Below are 13,169 nucleotides of genomic sequence, written 5' to 3' on the forward strand. Positions count from 1 at the left end.
GCGTTAATGTGGGGCTGGGGAGGGCACTGATGGCGGAGGGCATGGATCACATCTCAGTGGTGCCAGTTGGGTCTATCAGTAGATGGGGTTTCACTAGGCATGGCCTGGACCTCGATAGGTATGGGAAGCAGACGCTGGCTAAGCTTCTAGGTGACAGTGTAGTGGGTGGTGGTGGTATCACTCATGGAAAAATTCCTGTAGTAGTTGGTGTTAGAGCTGCACCTTTTTTAGACTGAAGTCAGCTGATAGGTATACCTGCTTAAAGGAAGTGCCTCTAACTAAGGGCTCACCTCCAGAGGATGTAATGCTTCCAAGTAGAGAAGGAATTAGCATATTTCATCAAAATATAAGAGGTATTAGAGATAAAGTTAGTGAACTGCTAATAGATGTTAACTCTGAAATTATTGGTACATCAGAGCACCACTTAAATAATTTGATAATTCAGAGGCTTCCTTTACCAGGCTACAGATTAGCTGGCTGTTTCTCGAGGAGTTCCTTGCGGGGTGGGGGAGTAGCTCTGTACGTAAAAAACAGTATTTCATTTGAGTCCATAGACGTATCACGACACTGCACTGTACAGATATTTGAAAGTTGTGCAGCATTAGCTGAATTTAATGAAACTAAACTTCTAATTGCTGTTGTCTACAGGTCCCCTAACTCTGACTTCAGAGCATTTTTGATTAAGCTAGAGCGAGTTCTTGATTCACTTTGTAGGAAGTACCAGAAATTAGTTATATGTGGTGACTTCAATATTAATTTTGTACATGATTGTGTAAGAAAAAGGACGTTGGTAGATCTCCTAAATTCATATGATCTGATGCAAACTGTGTATTTTTCCAACTAGGGTGCAGGGGAACAGTAGCACAGTCATAGACAATATTTTTATTCACTCTTCATTACTAGATGGGCATTCTGTTAGTAAAAGTGTGAATGGCCTTTCAGACCATAATGCACAAATTTTAACACTAAAAGGTTTTTGTACTCAAACCAATGTCTTATTTAATTACAAACTACGTAGGAAAGTTAATCCCACAGCAATAGAGAGTTTTTCAAAACTTGTCAAGGAACAAGAATGGCAAGATGTTTATAGTGCCGATAATATAGATGATAAATACAATGCTTTCCATAACACATTTCTCATGCTCTTTGAGAGTTGCTTTCCATTAGAACATTCTAAACGGGGTACTAGCAGTAATGGACAGTCCGGTTGGCTGACTAGTGGGATTAGGATATCATGTAGAACAAAGCGGGAATTATATCAAAATGTTAGAAGTAGTCACAATCAAGCTATAGCAGCCCATTACAAACAGTATTGTAAGGTGCTTAAAAATGTTATTAGCAAGGCAAAAAGTATGTGGTATGCAAATAGAATAGCTAAATCACAGGATAAAATTAAAGCCATATGGTCAGTTGTGAAGGAAGTGTCTGGTCAGCAGCACAAGGTTGATGATATTAAGTCAGTTCGCAGTAATATTTCTGTTACTGATAAATCAGATACATGTACAGTATTTAACAACCATTTTCTGAGCATTACTGGTAAATTAAATAAAAATTTAGTTTCTACAGGAAATCATAAAAATTTCTTAGCAAATGCCTTTCCGAGATTGACATCTGAACTACTACTCTGTGATACACACAATAGGGAGATTGAGTAAATAATTAAATCACTAAAGACTAAGGACTCTCATGGTTATGATGGAGTGTCTAGTAGAATATTAAAGTACTGTGCTGCACATGTTAGCCCTGCATTTAGCCATATTTGTAATTTTTCCTTTAGGAATGGTCAGTTTCCTGAGCGATTAAACTACTCAGTAGTAAAGCCGCTTTATAAAAAGGGAGAAAGGGATAATTTAGATAATTTTAGACCTATTTCTATGCTATCAGTGTTTGCAAAAGTTATCGAAAAGGCTGTGTATGTAAGGATAGATTATATAATATAATAAAATAATGATAGATTATATAATGGTAAGACAGAGATTTAGGAACCAGGTTTTAAATTGTAAGACATTTCCAGGGGCAGATGTGGATTCTGACCACAATCTATTGGTTATGAACTGCAGATTGAAACTGAAGAAACTGCAAAAACGTGGGAATTCAAGGAGATGGGAGCTGGATAAACTGAAAGAACCAGAGGTTGTAGAGAGTTTCAGGGAGAGCATAAGGGAACAATTGAAAGGAATGGGGGAAAGAAATACAGTAGAAGAAGAATGGGTAGCTCTGAGGGATGAAGTAATGAAGGCAGCAGAGGATCAAGTAGGTAAAAAGACGAGGGCTAATAGAAATCCTTGGGTAACAGAAGAAATATTGAATTTAATTGATGAAAGGAGAAAATATAAAAATGCAGTAAATGAAGCAGGCAAAAAGGAATACAAACGTCTCAAAAATGAGATCGACAGGAAGTGCAAAATGGCTAAGCAGGGATGGCTAGAGGACAAATGTAAGGATGTAGAGGCTTGTCTCACTAGGGGTAAGATAGATACTGCCTACAGGAAAATTAAAGAGACCTTTGGAGAGAAGAGAATCACTTGTATGAATATCAAGAGCTCAGATGGCAACCCAGTTCTAAGCAAAGAAGGGAAGGCAGAAAGGTGGAAGGAGTATATAGAGGGTTTATACAAGGGCGATGTACTTGAGGACAATATTATGGAAATGGAAGAGGATGTAGATTAAGATGAAATGGGAGATACGATACTGCGTGAAGAGTTTGACAGAGCACTGAAGGACCTGAGTCGAAACAAGGCCCCGGGAGTAGACAACATTCCATTAAAACTACTGATGGCCTTGGGAGAGCCAGTCATGACAAAACTCTACCATCTGGTGAGCAAGATGTATGAGACAGGCGAAATACCCACAGATTTCAAGAAGAATATAATAATTCCAATCCCAAAGAAAGCAGGTGTTGACAGATGTGAAAATTACTGAACTATCAGTTTAATAAGTCACAGCTGCAAAATACTAACGCGAATTCTTTACAGACGAATGGAAAAACTGGTAGAAGCCGACATCGGGGAAGATCAGTTTGGATTCCGTAGAAATGTTGGACCAAGTGAGGCAATACTAACCTTACGACTTATCTTAGAAGAAAGATTAAGAAAAGGCAAACCTACATTTCTAGCATTTGTAGACTTAGAGAAAGCTTTTGACAACGTTAACTGGAATACTCTCTTTCAAATTCTGAAGGTGGCAGGGGTAAAATACAGGGAGCGAAAGGCTATTTACAATTTGTACAGAAACCAGATGGCAGTTATAAGAGTCGAGGGGCATGAAAGGTAATCAGTGGTTGGGAAAGGAGTGAGACAGGGTTGTAGCCTCTCCCCGATGTTATTCAATCTGTATATTGAGCAAGCAGTAAAGGAAACAAAAGAAAAATTCGGAGTAGGTATTAAAATTCATGGAGAAGAAGTAAAAACTTTGAAGTTCGCCGATGACATTGTAATTCTGTCAGAGACAGCAAAGGACTTGGAAGAGCAGTTGAACGGAATGGACAGTGTCTTCAAAGGAGGATATAAGATGAACATCAACAAAAGCAAAACGAGGATAATGGAATGTAGTCAAATTAAATCGGGTGATGCTGACGGGATTAGATTAGGAAATGAGACACTTAACAGTAGTAAAGGAGTTTTGCTATTTAGGGAGCAAAATAACTGATGATGGTCGAAGTAGAGAGGATATAAAATGTATACTGGAATTGGCAAGGAAATCGTTTCTGAAGAAGAGAAATTTGTTAACATCGAGTATAGATTTAAGTGTCAGGAAGTCGTTTCTGAAAGTATTTGTATGGAGTGTAGCCATGTATGGAAGTGAAACATGGACGATAAATAGTTTGGACAAGAAGAGAATAGAAGCTTTCGAAATGTGGTCCTACAGAAGAATGCTGAAGATAAGGTGGGTAGATCACGTAACTAATGAGGAAGTATTGAATAGGATTGGGGAGAAGAGAAGTTTGTGGCACAGCTTGACCAGAAGAAGGGATCGGTTGGTAGGACATATTCTGAGGCATCAAGGGATCACAAATTTAGTATTGGAGGGCAGCGTGGAGGGTAAAAATCGTAGAGGGAGACCAAGAGATGAGTGCACTAAGCAGATTCAGAAGGATGTAGGTTGCAGAAGGTACTGGGAGATGAAGAAGCTTGCACAGGATAGAGTAGCATGGAGAGCTACATCAAACCATTCTCAGGACTGAAGACCACAACAACAACAACAACAACAACAACATGTAAGGTTAATTGATCATTTTATATCACACGATTTGCTATCAAATATACAGTTCGGCTTTAGAAGTCGTTTGACAACTGAAAATGCGATATTCTCTTTGCTCTGTGAGGTACTGGATGGGCTAAACAAAAAGTTTCGAACGCTTGGTGTATTTTTTGATTTAACAAAGGCATTTGACTGTGTTGATCTCACCATTTTGCTCCAGAAGTTGGACCATTACGGAATAAGGGGAGTAGCTCACAACTGGTTCACCTCTTACTTTAGCAACAGGCAGCAAAAGGTCATTATTCACAATGTTGACAATGTGATGTGGGATCTGAGTGGGGTACTGTCAAGTGGGGGCGTGCCCCAGGGATCAGTGTTGGGGCCGCTCCTGTTCCTTATTTATATAAATGATATGCCCTCTAGTATTATGGGTAACTCTAAAATATTTCTGTTTGTGATGACACTAGCTTGGTAGTAAAGGATGTTGTGTGCAACATTGACTCGGTTTCAAGTAGTGCAGTACATGACCTCAGTTCATGGCTTGTAGAAAATAAACTAATGTTAAATCACAGTAAGACTCAGTTTTTACAGTTCCTAACACACAATTCAACAAAACCTGACGTTTTAATCTCACAGAATGGGTATATGATTAGTGAAACTGAATAGTTCAAATTCCTAGGTGTTCAGATAGATAGTAAGCTGTTGTGGAAAGCCCACGTTCAGGATCTTGTTCAAAGACTTAATACTGCCATTTTCACTATTCGAACGGTATCGAAAGTGAGTGATACTTCGACACGTAAATTAGTCTACTTTGCTTACTTTCATTCACTTATGTCGTATGGTATTATGTTTTGGGGTAACTCTTCCCATTCTAGAAGGATATTTTGGGCTCAGAAACGGGCGGTTTGGGTAATAAGTGGTGTGAGTTCACGAACCTCTTGTTGACCTCTGTTCATGAGTCTGGGTATTTTGACATTGGCCTCTCAATATGTATATTCCTTATTTGCGTTTCTTGTTACCAATATTAGTTTATTTCCAACAATAAGCAGCTTTCACTCGGTTAATACTCGGCAGAAATCAAACCTCCATTTGGATCGGACTTCCTTAACTCTTGTGCAAAAAGATGTGCAGTATACTGCTGCATCCATTTTCAATAAGCTGCCACTCGAATTAAAAAATCTTAGCAGTAATCCACACGCTTTCAAATTGAAACTGAAGAGTTTCCTCATGGGTCACTCCTATTCTGTCGAGGAGTTCCTTGAAAAATTAAGCTGATTCTCATTGTATAGCTAATAGCATTTGCTTGAACTTATGGACTGATTTTCTTGCACGTTCATGAATATTTATTTTTATCTGTTATTACTTTTATGTTGTAAGTTCATGTACTGACACATTCCATGACCTTTGAGATTTGCTCCTCAATTTGGTCCTACAGAACTTGACGTGTAAATAAATAAATAAAAATAAACCATACACTATTATATTTTTGAGAAAAAGCAAATGGTTGGTTATCATCACAAAAGCAATTTTAACACATTTTTGCAGTTGTCAGCACAATAACTTATCTGCAGAAATTTTAAATGACTGAATAATTTTTAAATTCCCTGTATATGTGTTGTCTTTGCTGTGAAGGTACAAAGTGAAGTTGCAGGTCTAACAGTGCCCCACATAGCAGTCTACATACAAAATATTCCTTATACATAGCTGGATTAGGTGGAAACAGAGCATGACTAAATATTACTTGTAGCAAGTAAGTCTGTAGTAGTCAAACGATTGGTATATCAAGAAATAATGAGTTTTTATTATTAAGTTTGTTAACATACAACACTGGATGTGTAACTCACCGTTTTACCCTCAGGAACCTTCTTGACTGTTCCAAATAACTGGACCGATGACTCTGTAGTCAAGACAATAGCCTCATATGTCTGACACAACAGGTCATTCAGAACACACTGTAGAAAGCCAGACCCATCACGCAGAGTGATGAACATCAAGGCCTTCCCTGGGCAAAGTAAAATGGTATGGTACATAAGGAAAGGTTGTCATTTATTAGAGAAAATATTGTTGTATCACTTCATACCACTACCTGACAAACACGCCAAACTGATAAAAGGCTTAACTTTATTTGAGAACAGTTCACTGTGTTCTACGAATAGTTTACAAGATAAAGATAAGTCATATACTAATACAAAATCCAACTCAATGCCAGCATTGCTGAAGTTGAGAGAGGGGAAAGAAAGAAGGGGGAATGATAACAGACATTATATCCATACTCTAAAGCTGTGGTTTCAATACTGTTAATTCAACTATAAATGAAAGTGCACAGTCCAAATTGAAGGGGTAATCAGTACAGCAATCACCAATGTAAATTATGATCTATGTGACGTCCCACAACACCTCTCAGGTTACACTGAGCACCTTCCTCTCGCTTAAAGTGGTCATTATACTTTGTCTCTCACGCAAAAGGCATATGTTTGTAACAGAAGCTAGACCCTTCCTAAAAGATTATTTTCTTGATCTCTCCCCCCCTCCCCTCTAATAATCTGGGCTCTAGTCTGATAGTGTTACCTCTCCCATCTTACACTAAAACCTTAACTGAGATGACAATGATCTGCAGCTGTTACCAATACTGATTCCATTTTTAATCTACTTTCCTTTATAAATAAATAACACTGCCAGATAAATTCTGAAATGTGTGATTTCTGTAACAGAGAAACATCCACTGAGGAAATTGGTGCATTTGGCGCAATCATCAACATTGAAAAATATCAGGGGCCCATTATGAAACATTCACCACTAACATGAACTGCACTGCCTTCACAATCTGGATGCTTGTGTGTGATTATAGAGATGAACTACATCTGAGCTTGTACACAACAAGACTTTCATATGGATGAACCAGAAACTTAGTAATCCATCACACTTTAAAACTGGTTTATTTGAACTGCCACTGGGCTGCACACAGTCTGCCCTGCCCTACTAAGTACCAATTTTCACATTATCAGCAAAGAAACAACATTACAAATGCTCCTGGAGGCATAACTGAAGTCACTTCTAACCAGAGATTGTTACAGGGTATGTGTATGAACTGTTGCAGACATGCAACTGACTAAAATGCCACAGTTAAGTCCTGTACAGTGAAGCTTCAAAATAAGATAAATATATGGGCAAACTTCAATGAAAGCTCATAAACCCTCTATTAAGTAAAAAAGAAGCTGGAATGGAAAAGGTAACTGGCAGCAGCATACAAGGCTCTCATGTATATCAGGAATGCTAAATAAAAAACTGCTTCAATTTAAGTACTGATTTCCAAAAAATGAAGGTAAGTAATATCCCAAATTTTAACACTGTCAGCTGAATTTAAATAACTTCCACCACATGTGTGTTGTCAGTTCTGCCTCCAAGGGCTGTTACATAATAAAGTTGAGTTAAAAAGAATCTAAAAATCTTATCTTTGTTTTTTTCCCATTAACTTCAGTTTATTGGTAGAATACTGGGGAAATGCAAGTATACATAGGAGATTGCTTACAAATAATGCATGCAACACATCCGAGAATATTGATCAAGTGTGAGAGACCGGTAACAAACAGGATATTAAATGCATACAGAGAAGACCAGCACAAATAGGTTTATCTGACAAGCAGAAGATTGTCACAGAGCTGTTGAAAGAATTGAACTGGCAGACTCTTGAAGACAGAAACTATCCTGAGAAAACCCACTTACAAAGTTTCATGAAGCTGTTTTAAATGATAACTCGAGGAATATATTACAACCCCCCTACATATCATTCACATAGGGACTGGGAGGACAAGATTATATTAATAGCAGTATGCACAGACGCACAGCATATGTAAATGGAACGTGGAAATACAGAAGCATCCAATTCAACCCGTCTGCTTTGACCCATGACATCACAAATATGGCGGAAATGACCATACACTACGACTTCAATATGGCGCCTATGACATCATTACGTAAACATGACCACAAACACGTAAATACATTGAAAAAACAACACACACACACACACACACACACACACAAGTTCCACAAAAAACATAATGAAACTATCGGGACAATCGTGGGAAATTGAGGGTTTTTGGGTGGGGGCAATGTAAATATAAACAAATTTAGACACACACCACCATACCAAACCACACAAAACGACTAAAAAAACCAACAACACGAAACTCCCCAAATTGCACTAAAAACAATATCTGGAATTGGTCACTTCCCTTGACCTATGTAGGTCAACAGAAACTACTGATACCAAACCATAAAACCCAAAACTACAACCATGTCCACAATCATCACTACCTCAAAAAACACGACAAACCAACTAAATTGGAATCTAACACTTCCCTTGACCTGTTATCCTTACGACATCTCCACATACAGCCATCCCTGGTCAGAGACGCCGGAACTTTAGTAAGCCTCATTTCTTCACGGCATACTGAACACCTCACAACTTCATCCAAAAACCCGAATAGTTGAAGAAATTTTATTGGAGACAACGCACTGTCCCCCATCATCAAACGACAACCGAAAACTGTTGATCTTGTCAGTCATATCCATACCTACCAAAGACATAAAAAAAAGCAATTTACCAAAATTCACACACGACGAACAGGAAAAAACTACAATAACGTCGAAATGACAAAACTAAAATCTTTAACTCACTGAAAAATATTCTGCTGAAAGCACAGTCCCGATACCACACATGTGCAATGCTATGATGCATAGCCAGCGACCACAACAATACGCCACCTATAAACAAGCCACACATGCAAACTAAACCAGAAACATCACCTAACACACCACCAGAGAGCGCCACCGATCACATCAAAACGACACCTACAAACACGCCACTCTCACAAACTAAATTCCACGCCGTCGTGATGTCACACACCACATGAGACTTAAGTCACGGGTCAGAGCCGATGGGTGGGAATGGATGCTTCGGTCGACTTAATAACTGGCACAATGGGATGTACTCTCTCCCATGCACTTCACAGTGGTTCACACACTATAGGTGCAGATATAAATAAATGGCACATTCTGGTATCAGACATTCACAGTAAGTGTAAAACTCACTGTACAGAAATTGGAACTATAGTTACCACGTTCTGAAAGGAAATGCCCCTTAAAACATTACCTTGCCTGCGCAATCGATGCACCCAGCCATAAATTTTTACTCTTGTGTCACAACTTGAAGGTGCAGATTTTATTTTTATCTCTTTGGCCTTTGGTAGACTCTCATCTTGTTTAATGACAATTTTCTTGGCTTCTTCTAAATTTTTTGCTCTTTTTTCGGCATCATCTTCTTCCTTCTTAGCAGCGTCTGCTTTCTTGTAATTTTCCCTTGTCCATATTTTCTGTATCTTTTTCAGTTGTGATTTGGCTGCTGGTTCATACCTCTGAAATTTATGATCCTAGATGTAGATTATTACTATTTTAACGGGAAAATGAGAACAAGTTTACATGACTACTCCTGGTTTACTCTAACAGTCTGTCATTACTGAACTATTAACCCAGTCCACAGCAATAGTATCTCATCATTCTTAATTTCTACTACAGTTCAATCTGACAATGCTGTGACATATATGAAGACAGTAACTGTTCTCGAAAGAACAGATACTGTTGATGACTGTGCAGCTTTTCCCTGGACTAAATGATGACTAACTGAAACCCTCAGCTGCCGGCAGGTGTTGTTGATATACCTCGATGTGGACAGTTGAAAATGTGCGCCCCGACCGGGACTCGTACCCGGGATGTCCTGCTTACATGGCAGATGCTCAATCCATCTGAGCCACCGAGGACACAGATAAATAGTGCAACTGCAGGGACTTATCCCTTGCACGCTTCCCGTGAGACTCAAATTCCCAACTGTCCACAAGTCTACATATGTAATGTACCTTATAGACATTTGCCCATCCACTCATTACTCGTGCACATTTTGGTGATTCCCGTAAGAGTTTGGGCAATCTGTGCCCTTTCGCACTGACGAAGGTCAATGGCTGGGTATCCTTTAACTATATATATGAAGACAGTAACTGTTCCCTCACAAACAAAAACAGATAAACTTTATTTTAATCTCAGACAACCAAGGCCTAAGCCAGAGGATAAGAATGACAGACTGACAGAAGAGCGTCACAGGATGGACTTAACTTGCAAACTTTCAAGAGTAATTGTTTTATTACATAAATTAAAATAAATGTCAGTAAGTATTTATTGATTTATTTATTTATTTAAATGTCAAGTTCCGTAGGACCAAATTGAGGAGCAAATCTCAAAGGTCATGGAATGTGTCAGTACATGAACTTACAACATAAAAGTAATAACAGATAAAAATAAATATTCATGAACGTGCAAGAAAATCAGTCCATAAGTTCAAGCAAACGCTATCAGCTATACAATGAGAATCAGCTTAATTTTTCAAGGAACTCCTCGACAGAATAGAAGGAGTGACCCATGAGGAAACTCTTCAGTTTCAATTTGAAAGCGCGTGGATCACTGCTAAGATTTTTGAATTTGAGTGGCAGCTTATTGAAAATGGATGCAGCAGTATACTGCACACCTTTTTGCACAAGAGTTACGGAAGTCCGATCCAAATGGAGGTTTGATTTCTGCCGAGTATTAACCGAGTGAAAGCTGCTTATTGTTGGAAATAAACTAATATTGGTAACAAGAAACGACAATAAGGAATATACATATTGAGAGGCCAATGTGAAGATACCCAGACTCGTGAAAAAGAGGTCGATAAGAGGTTCGTGAACTCACACCACTTATTGCCCGAACCACCCGTTTCTGAGCCAAAAATATCCTTCTAGAATGGGAAGAGTTACCCTAAAACATAATACCATACGACATAAGTGAATGAAAATAAGCAAAATAGACTGACACTATAGGTGTTCTACTCACATTGGCAGTATAGAATACCGGTGGGGGAGGAGGGGGGTGGGATTGCATCAGCCTAGTTACATTCTCCAATGGCAGAAGAAAGTTATTAAATGTATTCTAGGTTTATCTCCCAGAGAAACTGGCAGAAACCAGTTCAGATCATTTAAAGTGTCAAAAAAATAGCGCACTTGACTCCCTTACACAGGCGAAAAAAGTTGTAGAAACTTTGCTAATTAAGAACATGAATTTTATTTATGTTGTCGAAACAATGAAGAGTTACAGTCAAGAAATGTGCTATGAATATGTGTACTTATAGGTAAAACTGTATATAATAATCATACCATTAAATTTATGCATTTATATATACATTGGTATATTAGCTGTATGTACCTCACATTTCTCCGTCTAATTCTCAGCTGTAAATGTGTGTGCACGTACGATGTACGTAGCCTAACTAACAATGTATGTAATTTGCTTTAAGCACATACACCCTTTACTCCAAATGAAGTTATTTTCACATAAAGCTGTTGCCATGTCCAATATTGTATAAAACCATACTGAACGGTTGATAATACACGTTATAAAGGTTTCACTAACCTGATCATCTGTTTTGGAATCCACATAGATTACTGGAAACGGTTCACGTCCTGCGTGTCGCATTGCTTGTAGAATAGTTTTAAAAGGTTTACTTTCTGTTCCATCTCCGGACTCGTCGTTTCCACTCTTTTCAGAGGTGAAAATTTCACCTAGGACACGTCACAATAATAAATGTAACATTCCGATAAAATTTGGAAGCATTATATATATATATATTTCAGTTAAACAATAAAAACCTATAGCCAATTTTCCGACGTCAGCTGTCACCTCCGGCATTTTCAGTAACAAGATGTATCAGCGACGGTCAAAGCGTGGTGGCGTGGCCGGCGTCGTCTGCAATGGTTTCAACACAGATAACAGTAACGTCAAACTGCACAAGGAAGAAGCATGATGCAACTCCACAGTAGCAATGAAGAAGGAAACATGATGCAACTCCAAGGTAAACGTGACGTACCTACAAGTTTCGTCACTGTACCTGAAAACGGGGCGAAATACGTCCTAAATGACTGTCAAGTGTCAACACAAACACTACGGTAAAAACATTCACACACCGCTCGACACTTAACCTACAACTCTTCCATTCCTCATCAATCTGCGCTTCTGCGCCATCTCAAAGAAATTGCTCATCGTGGCAGTAACCTTTGATATTGGTGGATAATATTTTTTATTTCTCTAGCATGAAATTTAAATTACCGTCAGATTATTTACCATGAAAGCCATTCCAGCAGGCAAATGTCTAAAAATGTGCAATAACTGTGCCATTCGTGTTAACACAGGGATGCATGCATTTACTTTTAGAGTTAAACGCTCGGATTTTAATGAATGCAATTCTCTTTCAAACAAAATATTTTAATTCAGTTCTGTCCAGCATATAAGATAACTCTGTACTTCGAACTCGCACTCCAGTACATGATGCGTTTGAACGGGAAATAATGAGGAATACCGGTACTAATTATTTCCTATTCAAATTTCTTTTCTTATTGCCTGCATCATTAAAAATGCATTCAAGATCCAAAACTGCAGCACATAGATGGAGAAAGGTCTACGGCTTAGAAGTGAGCACCTGAATGTGTACAGTTTATCAGTTCAAGTGAACACTCAGTGATTCGCAGGACGTCACATTGTTGTACGAATGGGTGTACTTCCATCTTTAGGTATGCAATACTAGTGCAAACTAAGTTGACACCCAGCGCGTTGACTGATGGGACCGACCTTAAAGGCTTTTTCCATTTACGGTCTACACATTAAGTTCACCCTTAAGTGGTAACTGTCGGGAACGATAGGAGGCGCGTCTTGCTTCTGCATTATAGCTGCAAGGGGAGGGGGAGTGGCAATTGAAATTATCGCATGGCATTATTGGCTGGGAGAACCTGATGGGGCTGTTTCCCGCCTTCTGCAAATCTTTCTAGAATACGCCACATAGACGAATATGAGACGAAATGATTAGGGCAGCATAAACGCGCAGTCCACGA

General features: G+C 38.7%; 1 protein-coding gene across 2 annotated transcripts in view; it reads right to left on the minus strand.

Moving 5' to 3' along the window:
- LOC126198845 (asparagine--tRNA ligase, cytoplasmic) overlaps window positions 1-12,319 on the minus strand; it is a 57,540-nt gene extending 45,221 nt beyond the window's left edge. The window contains exons 1-5 of one of the 2 annotated variants that reach the window (XM_049935430.1): window positions 12,173-12,319; window positions 11,934-12,030; window positions 11,698-11,846; window positions 9,356-9,617; window positions 6,045-6,202 (exon numbers count right to left, since the gene is read on the minus strand). In XM_049935430.1, the coding sequence (XP_049791387.1) occupies window positions 6,045-6,202; window positions 9,356-9,617; window positions 11,698-11,846; window positions 11,934-11,973 (609 nt within the window). In that variant the 5' untranslated portion in view covers window positions 11,974-12,030; window positions 12,173-12,319. Of the gene's footprint in view, window positions 1-6,044; window positions 6,203-9,355; window positions 9,618-11,697; window positions 11,847-11,933; window positions 12,031-12,151 lie in introns of both variants that reach the window. The other variant, XM_049935429.1, reaches the window with a different exon arrangement.
- Between the last annotated feature and the right edge of the window lie 850 nt (window positions 12,320-13,169).

The sequence above is a fragment of the Schistocerca nitens genome, chromosome 8, assembly GCF_023898315.1.
Source record: "Schistocerca nitens isolate TAMUIC-IGC-003100 chromosome 8, iqSchNite1.1, whole genome shotgun sequence".
Taxonomy (NCBI): Eukaryota; Metazoa; Arthropoda; class Insecta; order Orthoptera; family Acrididae; genus Schistocerca; species Schistocerca nitens.